General features: G+C 41.6%; 2 protein-coding genes across 3 annotated transcripts; both read left to right on the forward strand.

Moving 5' to 3' along the window:
* The first annotated feature begins 4,653 nt into the window (after positions 1-4,653).
* On the forward strand, positions 4,654-6,294 carry LOC106097202 (uncharacterized). Its single transcript, XM_019360466.2, has 4 exons — positions 4,654-4,748; positions 5,000-5,092; positions 5,184-5,319; positions 5,640-6,294. The coding sequence occupies exons 2-4, from the start codon at positions 5,022-5,024 to the stop codon at positions 6,060-6,062; spliced, it is 630 nt and encodes a 209-aa protein (XP_019216011.1). The 5' UTR covers positions 4,654-4,748; positions 5,000-5,021; the 3' UTR covers positions 6,063-6,294.
* A 2,169-nt stretch (positions 6,295-8,463) lies between these two features.
* Positions 8,464-13,218, forward strand: atf4a (activating transcription factor 4a). Of its 2 annotated transcripts, none has more exons than XM_005464867.4 (4): positions 8,464-8,645; positions 9,611-9,772; positions 10,029-10,343; positions 11,329-13,218. In XM_005464867.4, the coding sequence occupies exons 2-4, from the start codon at positions 9,724-9,726 to the stop codon at positions 12,297-12,299; spliced, it is 1,335 nt and encodes a 444-aa protein (XP_005464924.1). In that variant the 5' UTR covers positions 8,464-8,645; positions 9,611-9,723; the 3' UTR covers positions 12,300-13,218. The 2 variants fall into 2 exon arrangements, with proteins under 2 accessions (XP_005464924.1, XP_003459404.1); XM_003459356.5 differs by having other exon boundaries at positions 8,465-8,645; positions 11,332-13,218.
* Positions 13,219-20,571: the final 7,353 nt, after the last annotated feature.

The following is a 20,571-nucleotide window of genomic DNA, read 5'->3' on the forward strand; positions in this document are numbered from 1 at the left end:
AGCATCATGCTCTGGGGGTGCTTCTCTTCAGCAGGGACAGGGAAGCTGGTCAGAGTTGATGGGAAGATGGATGGAGCCAAATACAGGGCAATCTTGGAAGAAAACCTCTTGGAGTCTGCAAAAGACTTGAGACTGGGGCGGAGGTTCACCTTCCAGCAGGACAACGACCCTAAACATAAAGCCAGGGCAACAATGCAATGGTTTAAAACAAAACATATCCATGTGTTAGAATGGCCCAGTCAAAGTCCAGATCTAAATCCAATCGAGAATCTGTGGCAAGATCTGAAAACTGCTGTTCACAAACGCTGTCGATCTAATCTGACTGAGCTGGAGCTGTTTTGCAAAGAAGAATGGGCAAGGATTTCAGTCTCTAGATGTGCAAAGCTGGTAGAGACATACCCTAAAAGACTGGCAGCTGTGATTGCAGCAAAAGGTGGTTCTACAAAGTATTGACTCAGGGGGCTGAATAATTACACACACCCCACTTTGCAGTTATTTATTTGTAAAAAATGTTTGGAATCATGTATGATTTTCGTTCCACTTCTCACGTGTACACCACTTTGTATTGGTCTTTCACGTGGAATTCCAATAAAATTGATTCATGTTTGTGGCTGTAATGTGACAAAATGTGGAAAAGTTCAAGGGGGCCGAATACTTTTGCAAGCCACTGTAAAGGGGAACCACACTCCTCAGCCTCCTTGGGAAAGTCTATGCCAGGTTGCTGGAAAGGAAAGCCTGTCCCTTAGTCGAACCTCGGATAAAGGAGAAACAATGTGGGTTTTTGTCCTGGTCATGGATCACTGGACCAGCTCTTTATCCTCTCAAGGATACTTGAGGGTTTGCCAAACCAGTCCACATGTGTTTTGTGGACTTTGGAGAAGGCATTCGACCATGTTCCTTGGGGTGTCCTGTGGAAGGTGCTTCAGGAGTACGGGGTGTCTGGCCCAGTGCTACTGGTGTTTCAATCTACATATAACCATTGCAAGAGCTTGGCCCACATAGCTGATGGGTGATGGACTCCGCCAGGGCTGCCCTTGGTCACCGATTCTGTTGATAACTTTTATCGAAAGAATTTCTAGGCATAGCCAAGTGGTGGAAGGCTTTTACTTGGGTGATCTAAGAATCTCATCTTTGTTTTTCGAGGATGATGTGGTTCTGTTTGCTTCGTCAGATAATGGCCTCCAGCTCGCACTTGAACAGTTCGCAGCTGAGTGTAAAGTATGGGAATGAGAATCAGCACCTCCAAATCTGAGGCCATCGTCCTCAGGATGGAGTGCCCTCCGGGTCAGGGACGAGTTCATGCCCAAGAGGAGAAGTTCAAGTAACTCAGGGTCTTGTTCACGATTGATGGACCAGCTCCCTCACCCGCTCCTACCTCCCAGATCAACAGATGAATTGGTGTTGTGGCTGCCATGAAGCTGTACCAGTCCATCATGGTGAGGAGAGAGCTGAGTGCAAAAGCCAAGCTCTCAATTTACCGGTCAATCTCAGAACAAGATCACGGATACAAGCGGCAGAAATGGGGTTGCTCCGAAGGGTGGCTGGCCTCTTCCTTAGAGATAGGGTGAGGAGTTCAGGCATCCGGGAGGAGGTGGTTCGGGCATCTGATAAGGATGCCTCCTGGGTTAGGTGTTCTGGCTATGTGCCACCGAGAGGAGGCCCTGGGGTAGACCCTGGACCCGCTGGAGAGATTATATCTCTCGGCCAGGCTGGGAACGTGTTCGTTTTTCCCCCGGCCAAGCTGGAGGAGGTGGTTGTGGGAGAAATTCCAAAAAGTTGATTCTGTTCATTTGGACATAACATTTTCAGTGAGAGAAACATTTCATCTGTCACGGTCTGGCAGGCAGACCGTGGGGATATGGGGGAATGAGGACCCAAAACGCGTGGTTCTGCGATGCAAACAGTGCACTTTATTTACAGTGAAGGCTGTAAACACAATAACTCCCCGTCGCTCCCTTGACTCCCGTGTGTGTGCTCCCCTCCGACGTCTGTGCTCATGCTCCCCGCTGTCATGTTTCCGCACACCCCGTGCGTGCTGCCTTTCTGGTCCACTTCTCCTCCTGCAGGAAAACCACAGAAACAGCCATCAACACTGACCCCCGCGGCATACTCGAACTGACTTACACTCACACACACTAACTTGGGATGACAACGCGATGATCCCGCGCCGGTGGGAGCTCCAACACTCTCCTAAGTAGCTCCCCTGACGAGCCCTGATCACCAACAGGTGTGTGGCAGGAACTTCAGGTGTGGCCAGTCCTCCTGCAGGGCCACACCCATCAGGCCTGCATGTGGCTGTTCTCCATCCTCCAGCCACACCCGCAGACACACATGTACACACCCTGCCTATACATATAATAAGTGGAACACAGAACAACACAGCATAGCACAGAAAGACACACATCCCCAAATAACAACAACCACAATACTACTAATAATAATAATAATAAAGATAATAACGGTCCATCCTGCTCACGGACCCCCGAGTCCTCCAGAGCCGGGTCCGTGACATCATCACTCAGTAACTTCTTCGGTCTTAGCTGACTGCAGGTTTCCCCAACCTTATAAACAGCAAATTTGCATAATGACTGACACCAACACGAACAATAATGACTGACACTAACAATGGGGTTGGGGAGTTGGGGAATGGCTGCAATCACAGCATTGTAAGATGGAAAAAGATGTACCCTTATGCTATCTGGCTAAGCAGCTAGGACAACACAGAAGACCTAATTCATTAGGCCAGGACTCTGCAGTCTATTTATGCCTACAGGCATGATGAACACATGCTGGATATGTAGGAACTCTGGTTTGAGTGGGGAGTCAACGAGGCCATTTACGTGATAAGGGAAAGACCATCTCTGAATTAAAGAGGGAGCCTAAGGGTACATCTATCACCATCTTACAATGCTGTGATTGCTTGTTTTCCTATCAGCTCTGGTGATTCTTCTCTGGTCTCTGACATCAACAAGTTATTTTCACCCTGAGAACTACTGCTCTCTGGATATTTCTCTTTTTTTGGACTTTTCTGTGTAAACCCTTGAGATGTCTGTGTGAGAAGGTAGACCAGTAGTTTTTGACACACTCAGACCAAAAACCATGCCTATCATACCTTACCTCTTGATGCTCTGTTTGAACTTCATGAGGCTGTCTCGAACATGTCTACATGCCTAAATGCTTTGAATTGCTGACTCACGATTTGTTAATTTGGTATTTGCATTGTTGAGCAGTTGAACAGGTATACCTAATAAAGTGGCTGCTGAATGTGTGACTTACAGTAGTTGGTGCTATGTTCTCAGGCTGTATATATTTTCTTTGTCTGTTTTCTGATCTGTATGTTTTCACGAGTATTATTTTGCTTTTCTCCATTTCAGCAATTTTTCACATAAATCCATCACATTAAATTTTTTCTGTTTGGATCCTTTTTACTCTGAATTATCCCTACATTTTTTGCAGAAACCTTTGCAAAGTGAGTAAGGTTTTGATAAAAGTAAAAAACAATTTGATATCTAAGTCTTAAAAAGGTGGTGAAAGAAAATTGTTATTTATTCATCACAGTATTCCTAAAGTGTTCCTTTAAATTATTTCCGTTAATATTTCTTGTGACAAGTGGCAGGTGTTGTTATCCTAAAAACAACATTCTCCAATCCAACAATAGAAGTGAATGAAAAAAGGTGAATGGATACCATGCCATGACGTTTCAGTCACAGTCATGCAATCTGTTTGGATTGTGTGATGAGCATTCATTTAGTGGATCAACCAGCCAAAGTGCAGCATCCTGTAGTGACACAGAGACAGCAGGCAATGTTACACAATGCCACAGGTAAGAAATTTAAATTGAATTTTATTTAAGTTCAGACGACAACAACTTTTACTCAAACTGCCATGCATATTGTTTTGGTCAAAATATCCTACCTATCTGGAATTTGTTCCAAAATATTTCAAAAGAACTGCAAAGGTTTAGTTGCCAGAATCATGAAAAATTTTGAATTAGATTAGATTTGCACTCAAAGCAAAAACGAAAGCAGTCCACAATGGGCATGTTAGCTTCAGAGATGCAAGCAGCCTTGTTTGGCGGGCCTGACCAGGTTGATTAACAGTTTGGTTGTCTTGAATTTCAGCTCTGCAAGCTGACTCTGACTTGAAATATAATGTGTTGAGATTTGTAGTTCCTTAGAAATCTTGAGGCAAATTTCGCTGTAAAAATATATAGATCACTAGATTTGACTCAATGTTGTATCATGAACATGCACTCATGGTCTCTAAAAGTATACGTTCAGGGAGGGGGCCATTGAAATTGTAGACCACAGTTCTACTCTGATAAACTTCTTCTGTGTTACATAACTATCTTCAATGACCACCTTCAATTATACTCCCTCTTTTCTCCAGCCAAAGGTTCCAACTCCCTTACCACATCCGACTCCCCTGCCAAGAAAACACATTTCCCTTCCAATCAGTCCTAAGACTGATGAGCCAGGAAAATGTGCTCCCCTGTCTCCCACGAAATCTGGAGAGGTTTGGGTTAAGTTGCCTACACGCTCAGAAATTTAAGCAGTGGCTATATATAAACATATATGGTTGCATTCTAATCATTTTTAATTATTTGGTGGATTGTTTTGTTTTTTTTTGTTTGTTTGTTTCTATTTTAAACTCAGGACATCTGCTCGAGTCCACCACCAGTCCCACCAAAGAAGTGGACTGTTAGAAAGAGTTCAACAGGAAATGAAGTTTTTGTGGAAAAAATGAAGGTACCACTGGTCTATATCTAGTGTGTTTTTTTTTTCTTTCAGCATCTACTCACACAATGAATGCTTTTAATGTGTCACAGAAATGTAGTTTATCTGAAAGCAGTTGAAGTGCATTCATAGAATCTGAAACTGGTGTCTCTGATCAAACTCTCTGTCATGTGAGATAACACATAAAATATGTGCACTGTTCAAACAGGATTAACGTGTTTAAGGTTCATCTAACAAACGTGGATTGTTTCTCTTTTTCTAAGATGCTGGATCAGTGTTTTAAGGATGAAGGTGAACGCCCTCCACTGCCTCCTAAACCCCATCAAATGCAGCTTGATGATGAAAATGAATCCCTGGTAATTACTTAAAATAAATACAGCATTAAATTGATATTAGGTGATTGTTTTGTCATGTTTTAGACACTTTAAATCATTTCTCTTTAATTAGGATGCTGAGAGTCTGTCAAACTCCTACGAAAAGTCAATACGTGAGTAAAAAGATCCAGCTGGCACTAACTGCTGTCGGGGTCGGCGTGGCTGCAGCCGGCGGTGTTACTGGTGCATCAGCAGCCATCGCAAATAAGGTGATGGTCTTTAAGGCACCGCCTTAAAACATCTTTGTTCATGGTTTTTGTAGGTTGATAGGTTTTCCTAACTTTTTAAGAGAAAATACATTTTTAAATCTATTCTGGTTCACTTTTGTTTTTGTTCTTTTGTTAATTTGGAGTTCCAGGACTTCAATCTAAAATGCTGAATGTCTTCTTTTACAGTAATAACTCTCCTGAGATCAAAAGCCCTGTTTTTATGTTATCACAATTTTTAAAAAAGGGTACTAACTGGAAACTACCCACTCTAGTTATCTGAATTTCTAGTATTGAACTGATTGTGAAGCATGTTTTTCCAGGTGAACTGCAACCAGGACCAGAAGAAAATTGAAAAGATCTTTACTGACTACGAGTCACTCAGTAAGGGCATTCAGGAGAAACTGGTTTATGTCCATGAGGGCATAGAGCAGCTGAGGCAGTATGGTGTCATCATGCTTGAGAGGACCAAGGTGAAGTCAGAGAGGGCCTCCAAGGTGCTGGAGTTCTTTGGTCAAGGAGGGCCATGTGCCAAGGTCTTGGAGGCAAACTCCAAGCCATCTGGGATGATAGAAGGCTTTGCCCTCGGCATGGATATGTACTTCATCAAAGGAAAAGATGGAACCAAGGTGAAGAAGGGCTTTGAGTCAAAGTTGGCAAAGAAACTCCGCTCCTTGGCGGTGGATCTCCAGGAACGACTGGATGAGTTCATCGAAATGAAAGAACTGTTTGAGAAGTATTGTTAGGAGGGTATTTTTCTCCACCTGAATATCTTTTGTTTGGGGGTTGTCTTTTAATGTTAATTTTCAGTTTTACGAAAGTTTATTGATCAACATATATTTCCTCTTTGGCAACAGGTTCGAAAACAGAACAAAACTTTTAGTGCAACTTTAGGAATTGTAACTTCAAGCAGTTTCTTTTAAATGGTTTATGGTTATTAATGCTGTATAAAACTGAGATTGTGTTAACCTCCCTTAATTTAGCTGTTTTCACCTATTAAGATGAGTTAACACCTTAAGATAAGGTGTTATGCAAACGCATTGTTAACCCTAGAACACTATCGCTGGGTGATTTACACCCGAGCAAATACATTTACATGATTTCTCTCTCCTGCAGCTGTTTGTGTGTCGAGGAGCCTGTGCCTTCACCAGGGAAGTCTCAAATTTCCCAGGAATGGGTGGACCAAAGACCAGCTTTCCAGAGTCATTATTTTGTTTTAGGAGGGTTGTTTTTTTTTTTCATTTTGTTAGACATGGCACAGTTGAAAGTAAAAGAAGACCACTCTAATTTGTCATGTGTTGTCATATTTTGATATATTTGATTACTTTTTATTGGTTATATTATATCGGGTAAAAATCACCCGGCATTAGTGATTGTGTTACTATTTATAGCGATAGTGTTCTAGGGTTAAACGCAATCGAATGACATGTTTTTTAAAAAGACTACTAAATAAACCGATTAAAGATCGACAAAATCCACCAGGGGGCAGTGTAGTCCTTCTTTTAAAAAGTTTCAGCTGATGCTGAGTACACATTTTTAAAATACATAGACTTTTATCATTCCTAGCTTGACTTTATATGTGGTATAGTTATACATGTCGCATTTAAAAACAATTTACACAAAAATGTGAGTGGTTGTTAACTGGAAGCTTAAAATGAAACATTTTAAATGTTACTTCTCCATAAAGTTACTCAGGCACCAGACCTGACTGTGTGTCATACAAACCATATGATAATTTACAGAAATGCAGTCAAACCCTTTCTCAGTGTATAATCAAATATTTCTGCCTATCATTCTATCATTCAATTTTTGACTGATTAACCTAGTTATGCTATAAACTTTTTTACATTTCCACTCTATCATTATCATTTTCTTTGAGTTGTGAAAAATTTGTCACTTGAAAAAAAAAGAGTTTGGGTCCAAATTAATTTCACCTTCAGAACCAATAGTGTCTTATTGAATCCCTTGCAACAGCATAGTTAAGGCTCCCTCATAACATGAATAGTTAAAAATAGCCATGATCAGAAATGGTCTCTTTTACTTCCTGATACCAGTCTCACATCCTTCACCTATCGTGGGGGTAAAATCTCAGTGACATAAAAACGACAACAAAAACTTGGAAAGAGAAACTGTTTTTGGAGAACCACAAACCAGACCCAGGTGTACTTTCAGATCCGCTGTCCTGCAGCTTATATCGGGATCTTTCACCCCTATTTCAACTATGGATGGAGGTTGTTTTATCTATGTTTGCCTTATTATCATTCCTTGTTTATTACACCATGGCTGGCTCTAACAAGTGTATCTAGAAACAAAACTGAAGATTTTATTCAGACACCAATTTTGGGTTTTAGGGGGCTGCTCTAATATTTGGCTTCAACACCATCTTTGGTTTGAAAAAAGAAACAGTGCATTTGAGCTACAATCAGCATTTTATTTACCTCACTGACTACTTTGACAGTCATCTAAAATGATATTTTCCCTTTACAAAATTATTCCAGCCACATTAAACCATCATGTAGGGTGGAAACAAAATAATTATGATGAAATGTATGAAGTGGGCCTCGCTCTGTAGTCTGCACAGTCTTGTTCAGTCCAAATAATAGTCACCAGGCTTGTTCGACCAGAGAAAGACTGCTTAAAATGACAAGGGTGTGACCCTACATTTGTTAGACATGAGCAGTGAATCATGTCCGTCTGTATGTGAATAAAATATAAAATGGGGCACGCTGTGATCTAAATTAACCGTCGACCTGTTAAAACAATAGACACCTGCGCTCCAGTACAATGAATATTATGGCAAAAATGCGATTTGAAAGGTTTTGTTACAAACAATAAAACAGCTCCAGGCCCATAAAATACTGCCTCGTCTCAATGTTTACATTCTGGATTTGACCTATATTTTACGTCACAGCATCCATGTGGATCTACTTTGATGCGATTCATCCAACCAGTTACAAACATCAGTCGGGCGGAGGGATCCCACTCGCAAAAAATGTTCGTTTGTTTAAGTTAACCAGCATGGTCGAGTGGCCACGCTTTTGTTGACTGTTGTGAAGACCTCCCACTCGCGCTGCTGGTTTCACAGTGAACAAACGCCCTCGCGCTGGGTGCGGAGCGATATACGCAGCAGTACTTCGGCCATATATAACCCCCCACGCGACGGCTCGACCTGTTCTTCGTTCGTACAGCTCCTGAAGTAAACACACATTACGCGTAGAAGCTGTAGCGGGCCAAAATGGCAGTGTAGAGGCGTGCGGCAGCTAACCTTGCAGCGGCAACAAACCGGCAGTGCAACGGCTACGTGCACTGGCTTTTTCTGGCAAAATGGCGTAAGTAATTTTTTATCGACATTTTTGCAGTCTTCTAAAGAGAAAAAAATTATAGCCACTTCTTGTAGTAACTAATCTGTCAACTAGAATGTGTCACTGGCTATTAAACTTGTTGATCAAGGCTATTTGTTTTTGTGAAAAAAACTTGCTAAGTGTGTTTTGAGTCATAGTTCCTTGTTTAGAGCTAGGGTGTCAAATTACAGTATACCAGCTGAAGTAGTCCGAGCCGGCGCCTTACTTTGTGTTGTGAATCATGCTAACGAGCCGTCGATTGGGCACTGAAAACATTTTAGACTTCTCATTTTAATTTTTAATTTTCTTCAGTGGCTGCGACACGGTTGTCAGTGTGGTACTAAAAACATTTTTAGTGTTTTGTATACGTTTCACATTGGCAACGTGGCGTCCAAAATGGCGCGCGCTGTGGGTTTTTAGCTCGTTCCCCGCCTCGCGCAGATGGCTCTGTTGTGAAAATGGCGGTTTGCCCTCCCACATCTCCGCCATGACTCATAGGCGTGGGTGGAGTTACCAGCTAAAGCATGACCAAATTAGGCAAAGTTATCCCCCCCGGTGGAGGGCGGAGTTTCCCATCAATACAGCTTTGACGCTCAAGGGGAACGGATTAGCCAAAATTAGACACCCCCCTCCCCCATGACAGGGATGTCAACTCCTTTTAATGACCCTAGTACATACTACCAGAGAAGCCTACATTGTCTGCACAAGGGTTGTCAGTCAAAAATGTGCTTGTTTCAGGAAGTACACCTGCACTGGGGAAACTTTGCATTTACAAATAAACTTGGCCCTGCCAGACATCAGATTTTCATAAAGTTTGAATATATCATTTCACAACTTCTGACAATAAAATGTGTCACTTCATTTTAGTTTCCATATGAATCAACACTAACATTTGCTTATATTCCTCATTTTTCTCTCATTAACATGATTTCTGTTTTCTTCCCTCCAACCAGGTCTCTCCCGGCAACCACCCTCAGCTTTGCTGCCGTCGACAGCATACGTGGACCTCTCGACTCACCATTGTTCTTGTACACCTTTTCACGGCTACCACTGACCAGCAGCAGCCATGACTCTCTCCCAGCTAGCCCTGGAGGACGTGGAGGCCCTGTACTTAGGTGTGTGTTGTGATGACACACATTGCCAAAGCACTAGTACAAACATTGCTGAATGTGGCGCTTTGTTTGCATAACATTTGGTAATGGTAATACCATTCCCAACAATACTAAAGCCAATGAAGTACAGTTTCATATGGTCAGCATGGCATTATCTGTAGATGGGTTAGATGTTTTAGTGAGTTATTGGATGAATGACAGATTTGTATGTATTGGATGCCCCAAATTAGAAGTTGACGGGCTGATCTTTTGTTCTCAGGGCCCTCCTTTCTGATGGCTGACCCCATGGGGCCCCTTCTGGACCAAGATGAAGAAGAAGCTCTTTCTCCCTCCTCCCTAGAGGGGAAGGCGCCAGCTTCGCCCTCCCTTTCTTTGTCCACTTATCCATCCTCCTCGTCCCCTTATCAGACCATGTCTTTCTCCCCGCTGTCTTTGGCCTCCCCATCTCCCTCTCCTCCTCCCACTCATTGTTCCTCGTTCCTGGGAACCAAGGCCGGAGCGGACTCGCTGTCCCTCTCCTGGCTGGGTGCCGGCGACCTGCTCGACGCCCATGTTGGAGCAGATGATGGCAAAGGTGAGTGCCTTAAAATACATGTTTAATGAGCAGGGGGCAAGTCCTAAATTTTAACAATTATTTTTCAAAAGCAAATAATTTGACAAGTTGTTGAACTGAATAGAAACCAAATAAAAGAAATGATGGAAGGTTACTAATTGGAGTATGTTTAGGACCAAACTACATCTTCCGCTCTCATTAGACTATAAAGTTGGGAGCATTTGTTGTGCTGTGAATATTTCAGAGGAGAGGCCCACTGTCAGTTAAGTATTTGAGGTTTGCCTGCAGGCTGAGGGCTGACGTTAAGGCCGTGGGTGAGCAACCTGGATGTTTGTAGGGCAACAAACTTTTATTGGTTTGAGTGGCGGGTGTGGCTCAGAGTTGTGCCGCAAAGACCGGCTCAAACTGGTTTTGTTAGACGTCATTGTGCAATAACACATTTATCCCTTTGTGCTTCCTGGCATCAGTTGAAGTTCCTTGTTTTGTGGATTTAGTCTCACTTGAGTATTTGTAAACGTCAGACACATAATCGAGGGAGAGATCAAATATGTGCCTGAGGTCATGTGTTGAATAGGGTTGGGTTATAAAGTCTCAAAACATCATCGCAATAGTTCAAGGAAATTTGTGATGTTTCTGACAATATAAAAAAAAATAAACACTTGATGTTTTGTTGATGCTTGCAGCCAGCAGCTATCGTAATATTTTTGGATATTGTATCTTGGGTCAAGATTTTAAATAGCAGCTTCCACCGTGTAACCACATCAGTAATTTACATCCGTGCATTGCTTTTTCTGTGATATGTAGTAACATGAATATAACCCACAGTGTTGATATTGTCATACGGCTTTTTAAATATGCTGTAAAAATTGATGCAGTACAATTCACAACCCTGGTATTTAACAAATAATTAGCTGTATGGAGTATTGCATAGAAATGATTCACTGTAAGAATAATCATCCAAATTTCTTAATGTTTATTGCGAGTATTAATGAATAATATCTGTCAGCAGATGATGCTTTTGCCGGCATGGACTGGATGTCAGAGAAAATCGACCTGAGTGAATTTGACCTGGAGTCTTTCATTGGATCCTGCTCCTCTGATGAGTCTCCCAGCTCCCCTGAAGATCTCCTGGCTTCCCTGGACTCCTCCATGGATTTAGATCTAGATGCCTTTAACACAACCATCCCCGTCCCACACAGCAGCCTTGAGCTGAGTTTGCCTGTGCCCGACATTCCCAGTCCCCCTCTAGAGCCCTCCCTCCCTGTGGCACCTGAGGTCAAGAAGACGGAGGTTGCTCCTGCTCATGAGGTTAAATCTGAACCTCCCTCTCCATCTCCCCCATCTCCAGTCTACACATTGGAGCTGGGAAGCGAAGTAGATGTCCTGGATGCTGACAAGCAGACCACATCCCTCACCATCATCCCAGACCCCAGTGGAAGCGTTCAGTCGGCCCCCATTGTGCTCTCCATCCCCACCTCTGGTCACTTTGTGGTGGTGCTCTCCAACAAAGAAGAGCCCTCCCTTGTATCTCTCCCCGATCAAGCTCTTAAAACCTCTCCACCAAGCGAATGCGACAGTGACTCTGGCATTGAGTCAGTCATTGGCTCACCCGTGCGCCTTCCTTCTCCTCTTCCTACCCCACCCCCTGCAGCTGCTTCCTCCAGGACCAAACCCTACTCCAAATCTGAAGCTTCCACCTCTCCCAAGACCTCCAAGGTCAAATCAGTATCTGGTGCTCCCAGAGGGGTGGAGAAGAAGCTTAAGAAAATGGAACAGAACAAGACAGCAGCCACACGTTATCGGCAGAAGAAAAGGGTTGAGCAGGAGGAGCTGAACAAAGAGTGCGAAGAGCTGGAGAAGAAGAACCACGAGATGATGGAAAAAGCAGAGTCCATCAGCCGAGAGATCCAGTACCTCAAGGACCTGATGGAAGAGGTTCGAAAGCACCGCCGTGTGAAGACCAACTCAGTGGCTTAAACAGAAAGTAGTGAGAGAGTGGTGTTCCTGCTTCAGTGATCGCATGCTAAAAGGGAATCCAAACTAGTAATTGAAGAAAATTGTAAAAGAGCTGCGCGTGAAACCTGCCACTTGGTGGAATAGAATGAATAGCCGGATAAAAAGTGAAACTCGTATAGAAGTTGAGGTTAGTAGTGTAGATTAGGGGGCTGGGAGTTTGTGAGGTGAAGCATCTGTACATGCTTGACTCTCAGTCCCCCTGTCTTACTCCTGGTACAAAAGCAGGGTGTAAGTTTGTCTTTGTAGACTAGGCATGCAAAGCACGAGTCACCGTAGCTCCTGGTATTGTTGTAGACCTGTAACTCATTGACCGAGATCCCCTCGCTCCAGCACCACTTCATCACCAGACATCGAATGGGCTTGAATACATTTTGTCAGTAAAATTAAACACCGCTTCTACCCCCATTCCTATTACCTTCTAACCCCATGCAACCCGATTTTGACCTTCTTCTTAACAGCTTCACTTCCAGTAAGGGGCCTCAGCCTATTTGTGAATTCATGATATTACACTCGACTCACCTTTATGTATATAGTTTATCCTCATTTGCTTGCAGATTGTGGGTATTTTCCTTTTTTTTTTTTTTTTTTTTTTTAATTTAATGCTGGATAAAATCTTATCACGTCTTTGGTAGCTCTGTCTGCTAGCACTGGTGTTTGGCTTGTAAAAATGCTTTGCTGGTCTTTTTTCTATTAAATATCTATCAGTACTCCAGTGATAATCTGTGTTCTTTTTTTTATTGTGAGTACATTTGATAGTTAAGTCTGTCAGGCTTTTCTGGAAAATTGATATGACAGACTGTAAAACACACATGGGTAGATAAAAATGAGCTTTTTAAAATGATGCATTTTCAGTGACAAAAATAAAATCTTAACACAGAGATCCTTTTGTGATATGTTTATAAAAATGCGGAGTCATTTGCAGAAGACAATGAGACAATGAGTCATGTAAGGATAGATTACTAAGCCAGAGACTAGGACTTGAATGTCATCTTATAACTCAAGGTTATTATAAAGTGAATGTTGTCAATAATAAAAATGGTGCCTTCTATTGGGACAAGTTGTGCACAAATGCAGAAAATTTCCTTTTCTGTTACATTTGTACTTTACCTGGTTTGTGTTGCCTTGTCACAGACCAGATCTGCTAATGCCTCAAGCTTTTGGAATGTTAATCAGAAAACAAATCTCTTTCCACAGAGCTGTGTTATAGTACTATTTGCATATCCTCTGTATTAGTCAGAGGTCCTCTTAATGTTAGTGTGTTAAAGAAGTCTGGCTGGTTTACTACTCAGAAATATGTGAAGAAGAGTGAGGGTAACACATTCTATCAGTTGAAGGGCACGATGCATCGTGTTCAACATAAACCCCATGTTTAAGCAGAAGTAAAAAATTGCTGTATACAAAGAATGAGTGTGTGCAACTTTCTCTTGACTTAAGCTGCTAAACAAGTTTAATCACAAAAACTGAAACTTGTGTCACACCATCTGGAGCTGCAAGAGCAGCTTTTCTGTCAGGAAATGAGAGACAAGGACAGAGAAAGAAACAGGTGGGCCAAGGTTTTATGGGAAAGTCCTTGTAAGTGTGAAACTAGACAACACTCCCTAGGCTCGCACATGGTGTCAGAGAGAGTCAGGGGAAGGGAATATGACGCGGGGAGGGGGATGTCTGCACAGTTTGTTCCAAAAGAGTGTGTGTGTGTTATAGGCCACATTTGGAAACATTTTAATTTGATCATACCTTGTGTATTAAGCATGAATTAGTATTTTACAGTTAAGTCGATGTAAAGATTCATAGTGTGTGTGATTTAAAGCCAACTCACTGTGCTGACTTGTGTTGACCAGCTGTGTAAATTTAGTCTTGGCAGTAAAACCCCTCAGGCGCACACACACAGATGCACACATGCACACTCCTCCTTAACAGATTCCTCAGTAGCAAGGCTTTCCCTTCCTGGGAAGCTACCGATAAGAAGAGTGGCTAAGCTGGAAGGAAAGACGAGAGATGAGGAAAAAGGTCTGCTTTAGTATGATGTGGACCCTGCAGTCCTTGTTCAGGATTTGTATTACCCACATGCTCTCTGTTGTGTTTAATTGTTACAGTTAGGCTTGAAAACTTTCAAAGGGCCTTTATGTCGCTGTTTAGGCTGTTATAGGGTCATTCTTAAAACATCTATCAGTGCTTCCCACTGAGTCGTGCAGAATCAGCTGCTTTTCTTTCTACAGCAACCTTTGCATATTGAATGAACTTAGGCAAACCTTTACCTTCAGAGTATGAATAGTTTTCTAGTTACAGGCCCCTAGGCCTTTTTATTTTTATTTATGAGACAAATAACAAACTAAATTCACATTTTTATGCCCAAATTTGAGCCGACACACTGGCACTGGTAAAGAATTGTCACTTATCAAAACATAACAATAATGTGTTTTCCCTGTTCTTTGTGCCTTTTCGCTTAATGGTAAATTTCAAAATGAACGGTGGACAACAATAATTACATTTTAGCATTAAAATATCATTTCAGTTAAAGAGCTTCTGCATGCAAGTGGATTAACTATTACAGAAACAAAGCAGTGTATTTAAAACTATTAAAAACTAGAACCAAATCAACTTGACATCAACTCTAAGCATCACAATCCACAGCCAAATTGTTTTTATCACTGTGGAGGTCACATGCACCTCACCTCTCTGCTAACACACATATACCCAGTTATATGAAAATAATAATATAACATAAAAAATGCTTTGTAGAGTTGAAAGACTTGTTAGTAAAGCGAAGTCGTTAATAATTTTATTTATCTGATCTTGCTGGTGGAGCTTCACACGCACGGTTAATTTGACTTTTTTCTCCTTTGGGCTGGAACGATGCCGAGCAACACCTCACTGAAGAATGACGCATCGCCACATTTCTACCATGCACATCCTGAAAAGCAGCTTTGATGTAGTATGCAATATGACCCATCTAGTGAGTATTTACACACAAAATCAGGTTAGTGCAAATGACAAGGCTATACCAGGCACGGCATGGTCTACTGGTTAGCTGTGAACATGCTAAAAATCTATTAGGGAATGAAATACTTTAATGCTATAAAGAAAGTTTAAGAGTTATTAAGACTTTGCAGACTTCACATTTTTGTCATATTATTATGGTGCTGAAGTTGTTTTCTATATAAGCGCTTTATTAGTGTTTTATAACCAATGATGGTTCTAAAGCAGCATATAGATTATGTATTTTCCACTATTCCTGGCTGTTTAACAACAGCTGAAAATAAAGATGACATCACTGATCCAGCTAAGAGGGATTTTTATGTGAGCAGTAGCAGGAGCAATGCTTTGCGCAGCCCCTTCTTGGTCTTCTTGAGACAGAAGTTACCATATTTGGACGACAGGGTGGAGTGCCAATTTATCTGCTTGGCTGGCAAATTTAGCATCTGCATTCATAAATTGTATGGTTGGAACGAATATTGGGTGTTATCTAACCTGACACTGGTACTGCTGCTGTCAGGTTTCTCATGTGCAGTAATGCTGAATACCGCACACCTGACGTACATGTGTAAATTCATCTTCTTTCTCTCTTTTTTTTCATCTTAGGTTTTAAACTCTTATTCCTTTAGTTTTTATCTTGTGAAGTTTTGTGACTTGTATTCCTCTTGTTTAACTTTTCATTGTAATGTTGACCCTGTGCTGACTTTCATATGACAAAAAAATCAAACTGAAACTGAACTCAAACCTATTGGATGGTCTGTAGCATACAGCAAGCTTATTATTTGTAAAATAATCCCATTACAAATGCTTCAGAAGGTGCCCACAGCAGATAAGAAGGAGAGAGTTCCGGTTCAGTTACTCCAATTAGCAGAGGTGAAGCCTAGCAGATGGTGTTAGGAACCCTGTCACTAAAGGATGACCATGCTCTGAACTCCATTATCCGGGTAGCATAAGCCAATGCTATTGGACATTTCTCTGTCCAATAGCATTGGCTTATTTGAATCCAGACGTGAACTTCACATTTGCTTGTGGTCCAGATAAGAAGTGTGGCTGAGCTGAAAGGAAAGACAAGAAGAGACATGTTGATTCAACGTCATACTCTGAGGTAGAACTTCTGAAATGTTAAACAAAGGTTACGATAGAAACATTTGTTTTCTATAAGCAGGTGATAGCTGTACTGGCTCTAAGCAGAGCACTGGCCTATATTCCTCTGTTCCAGTGGCAGTTTTATCGCTCTCATCTGTTCCCACAACAGTGGCTGTACATCGTGTTGCTGTTTCCCAGACTAACAGAGTCAGATCAGAATCTGTGCAGTCTTGTGTCTCCATTTGTGAGATTTTCATGCCCGAGCTGGTCTAAACTGAGGCCTTGTTTTACATATGTCATGCCACAGGTTGTAGATGGGAAAAGATAAGATAAGATAAGATGGCCTTTATTAGTCCCACAGGTGGGAAATTTGTTTTGTTACAGCAAAAGTGCAAAGTTATGTAGCAGAAATTAGAAAACACTGGAATGCAATAAAATACAATAAAATAAAATAAAATAATATATACAATAGAATAAAATAGAAATACAAATACTATATACAACTGAGTAGGAAAAGGACATACCCTGGCACTTATATACAATCGTTAAATAGATGCTGATATCTTTCACTGTGGGCCTCGTTTTTGTTTGTTTGTTTGTTTGTTTGTTTTGCACAATCATATTTTCATGCACAGTTATCAATTGGCCTAATGGAAATGCAGGGAGTGCAGAATTATTAGGCAAGTTGTATTTTTGAGGAATAATTTTATTATTGAACAACAACCATGTTCTCAATGAACCCAAAAAACTCATTAATATCAAAGCTGAATGTTTTTGGAAGTAGTTTTTAGTTTGTTTTTAGTTTGAGCTATTTTAGGGGGATATCTGTGCGTGCAGGTGACTATTACTGTGCATAATTATTAGGCAACTTAACAAAAAACAAATATATACCCATTTCAATTATTTATTTTTACCAGTGAAACCAATATAACATCTCCACATTCACAAATATACATTTCTGACATTCAAAAACAAAACAAAAACAAATCAGCGACCAATATAGCCACCTTTCTTTGCAAGGACACTCAAAAGCCTGCCATCCATGGATTCTGTCAGTGTTTTGATCTGTTCACCATCAACATTGCGTGCAGCAGCAACCACAGCCTCCCAGACACTGTTCAGAGAGGTGTACTGTTTTCCCTCCTTGTAAATCTCACATTTGATGATGGACCACAGGTTCTCAATGGGGTTCAGATCAGGTGAACAAGGAGGCCATGTCATTAGTTTTTCTTCTTTTATACCCTTTCTTGCCAGCCACGCTGTGGAGTACTTGGACGCGTGTGATGGAGCATTGTCCTGCATGAAAATCATGTTTTTCTTGAAGGATGCAGACTTCTTCCTGTACCACTGCTTGAAGAAGGTGTCTTCCAGAAACTGGCAGTAGGACTGGGAGTTGAGCTTGACTCCATCCTCAACCCGAAAAGGCCCCACAAGCTCATCTTTGATGATACCAGCCCAAACCAGTACTCCACCTCCACCTTGCTGGCATCTGAGTCGGACTGGAACTCTCTGCCCTTTACCAATCCAGCCACGGGCCCATCCATCTGGCCCATCAAGACTCACTCTCATTTCATCAGTCCATAAAACCTTAGAAAAATCAGTCTTGAGATATTTCTTGGCCCAGTCTTGACGTTTCAGCTTGTGTGTCTTGTTCAGTGGTGGTCGTCTTTCAGCCTTTCTTACCTTGGCCATGTCTCTGAGTATTGCACACCTTGTGCTTTTGGGCACTCCAGTGATGTTGCAGCTCTGAAATATGGCCAAACTGGTGGCAAGTGGCATCTTGGCAGCTGCACGCTTGACTTTTCTCAGTTCATGGGCAGTTATTTTGCGCCTTGGTTTTTCCACACGCTTCTTGTGACCCTGTTGACTATTTTGAATGAAACGCTTGATTGTTCGATGATCACGCTTCAGAAGCTTTGCAATTTTAAGACTGCTGCATCCCTCTGCAAGATATCTCACTATTTTTGACTTTTCTGAGCCTGTCAAGTCCTTCTTTTGACCCATTTTGCCAAAGGAAAGGAAGTTGCCTAATAATTATGCACACCTGATATAGGGTGTTGATGTCATTAGACCACACCCCTTCTCATTACAGAGATGCACATCACCTAATATGCTTAATTGGTAGTAGGATTTCGAGCCTATACAGCTTGGAGTAAGACAACATGCATGAAGAGGATGATGTGGACAAAATACTCATTTGCCTAATAATTCTGCACTCCCTGTATGACCTTGCGTGTTAAGCTCTGATACTGTTGCAAGCCCGGATAAACTGTGACACAAAATCTTTGTCTCTTCCAATGTTCTATTTTCTATTGCAAAAGCCAGGGCAGAGCAGCTTTCCTGCTCTGCCCTGGCTTTTCCTTCATTACTAACCTGGGCAGGTCGCCAAAGTGGCCTTGTTTTTCTCTGTTAGACCAGACTCTCAGTTTGGTAGTTTAAGCTTTTACAAAACATTGTCACATTCATGTTTCGTTATCCACGCTTGCATGTGACAACTGATGTGACACACTTAAATAAATTGATTATGTATGTCTGGACTCTCCTTTTTTGTTACCAGTTTGAGCCAAATTGATAACATATGTGCACATACAAGGACGGCTGCAGACACCAGAGGAGACAAAACTTTAGCTACAAAGCTAATCCTTGACAGTCCAAAACATGAAAAGTAAAAGTCCAAAGAGGCAAAATGAGGGAAAAACTGAAAGAATAAAGAACAGCCATCACGAAAACGTAACGTAATGTCTGATTGATTTACACAATAATGAGGGCAGGAGAAAGGAAATGAGGAAAGCAAAAAACACAGACAACCACATAAGGAACCTCCAAAGTAAATCAGGAAGTACACATTGACTAAGCGTACACAAGAAATGGGCAGGTGAGTTTCCAAACACTGCAGCTCTCCTCCAGTGTCGTCTTTGCCCCGAGGCCTGAAACTACAACACAAAAAAGACACTTCTGACACGGACATTTATACAGCCCACACTTTGAATGTTAAAGCGCAGGCAACTCTGTTTCACATTGCATCACAAGACTTCATGGTATCTGGCTGACCAAGGGCATGAAACCTAGTAAGGGTTTAAGGCTATTCATAGTTTGTCTACTGTAAGTCAGTGACAGCCAAGCAAACTGACACATTCGTTCACGGCCCTATTTATGGATTATTACTCCACTGTGAACTCCTCCTGCAGATATTTGGATAATAAAATGAAATCTGAAGGTTGACTGCTTTGTAGCAGTTACTGTAAGATGATATGAGAATGAAGCATACCAAACTGAAATCCAGTTCTCTTTTCTTTTCACTTCACTTCAGTTAAAATTCATTTAATTTATGTAGCACCAAATCACAACAGTCACCTCAAAGCACTTAATAGTGTAAGATAAAGACCCTACAATAATACAGAGAAACCCCCTTCAATTAGATGATCCCCACTATGATCAAGCACGTGGTGACAGAGGAAGCCTCCCTCAGAACCAGGCTCAGGGCGGAGCAGCCAAAGGTGACAGGACAAAAAAAGCAGATATTAATACTAAGTAATGATTAACCTGAAAGTTGTGTACAAACATAGAGAGTGAAAAGATGACATTTCCATTAGTCAACACATAAGTGACAGACTCACTTTCCTTATTGCCAACGGGAAAAACGAACAGCAGTGGAACGTGTCAGCGAGGCAACTCCACCTTTATATCTTCCCCCGAACCTGAGGGTTTGGGGGATACAGTTCATTACAGTTTACAGTATATAAAGTCTAACTGGCCAACCACTTAACACTTACCTCTTACCACTATCCATACAGTTTTGCTGTTGACTAAAAGTTTAACCAATCAAAAACAGAAGATGGCTTAGAAAACCAGAGGTCCTGGAAGCAGTGTTTTTTATCTTGTGCACACAGGCTAACATGTGTACGCAGGTGCATGCCCAGTGACATATGATCCACATAACTTACAAAGAGGCCTCATTCTAATTTTCAGTTTCTGCTGTTTTTGCATGTGTACACAGGATGATCACGAGCCAGAAGCACTTCCTGCGCAGCTGTGCATCATGCAGTTTTAAATGCTGTCCTTCAGTATGCACAGGTGATGGTGGCAAAGGGCAAGAGCAGCAAGAATAGATGAATTTATACTAAATTATTGTTGTTGTTGTTAAAACAAAAAAATATATCAATTTTTGGCACTT

Source organism: Oreochromis niloticus, linkage group LG6 (assembly GCF_001858045.2).
Source record: "Oreochromis niloticus isolate F11D_XX linkage group LG6, O_niloticus_UMD_NMBU, whole genome shotgun sequence".
Lineage (NCBI taxonomy): Eukaryota > Metazoa > Chordata > Actinopteri > Cichliformes > Cichlidae > Oreochromis > Oreochromis niloticus.

What these genes read in the sequence shown, in the direction of transcription:
- LOC106097202 (XM_019360466.2), top strand. Translation starts at nt 5,022, where the DNA reads ATGAAGGTGAACGCCCTCCACTGCCTCCTAAACCCCATCAAATGCAGC. An exon ending in ATGATGAAAATGAATCCCTG is followed by an intron (nt 5,093 to 5,183) that starts GTAATTACTTAA and finishes CTCTTTAATTAG; the next exon opens with GATGCTGAGAGTCTGTCAAA. An exon ending in CAGCAGCCATCGCAAATAAG is followed by an intron (nt 5,320 to 5,639) that starts GTGATGGTCTTT and finishes ATGTTTTTCCAG; the next exon opens with GTGAACTGCAACCAGGACCA.
- atf4a (XM_005464867.4), top strand. Translation starts at nt 9,724, where the DNA reads ATGACTCTCTCCCAGCTAGCCCTGGAGGACGTGGAGGCCCTGTACTTA. An exon ending in CGTGGAGGCCCTGTACTTAG is followed by an intron (nt 9,773 to 10,028) that starts GTGTGTGTTGTG and finishes TTTTGTTCTCAG; the next exon opens with GGCCCTCCTTTCTGATGGCT. An exon ending in TGGAGCAGATGATGGCAAAG is followed by an intron (nt 10,344 to 11,328) that starts GTGAGTGCCTTA and finishes AATATCTGTCAG; the next exon opens with CAGATGATGCTTTTGCCGGC.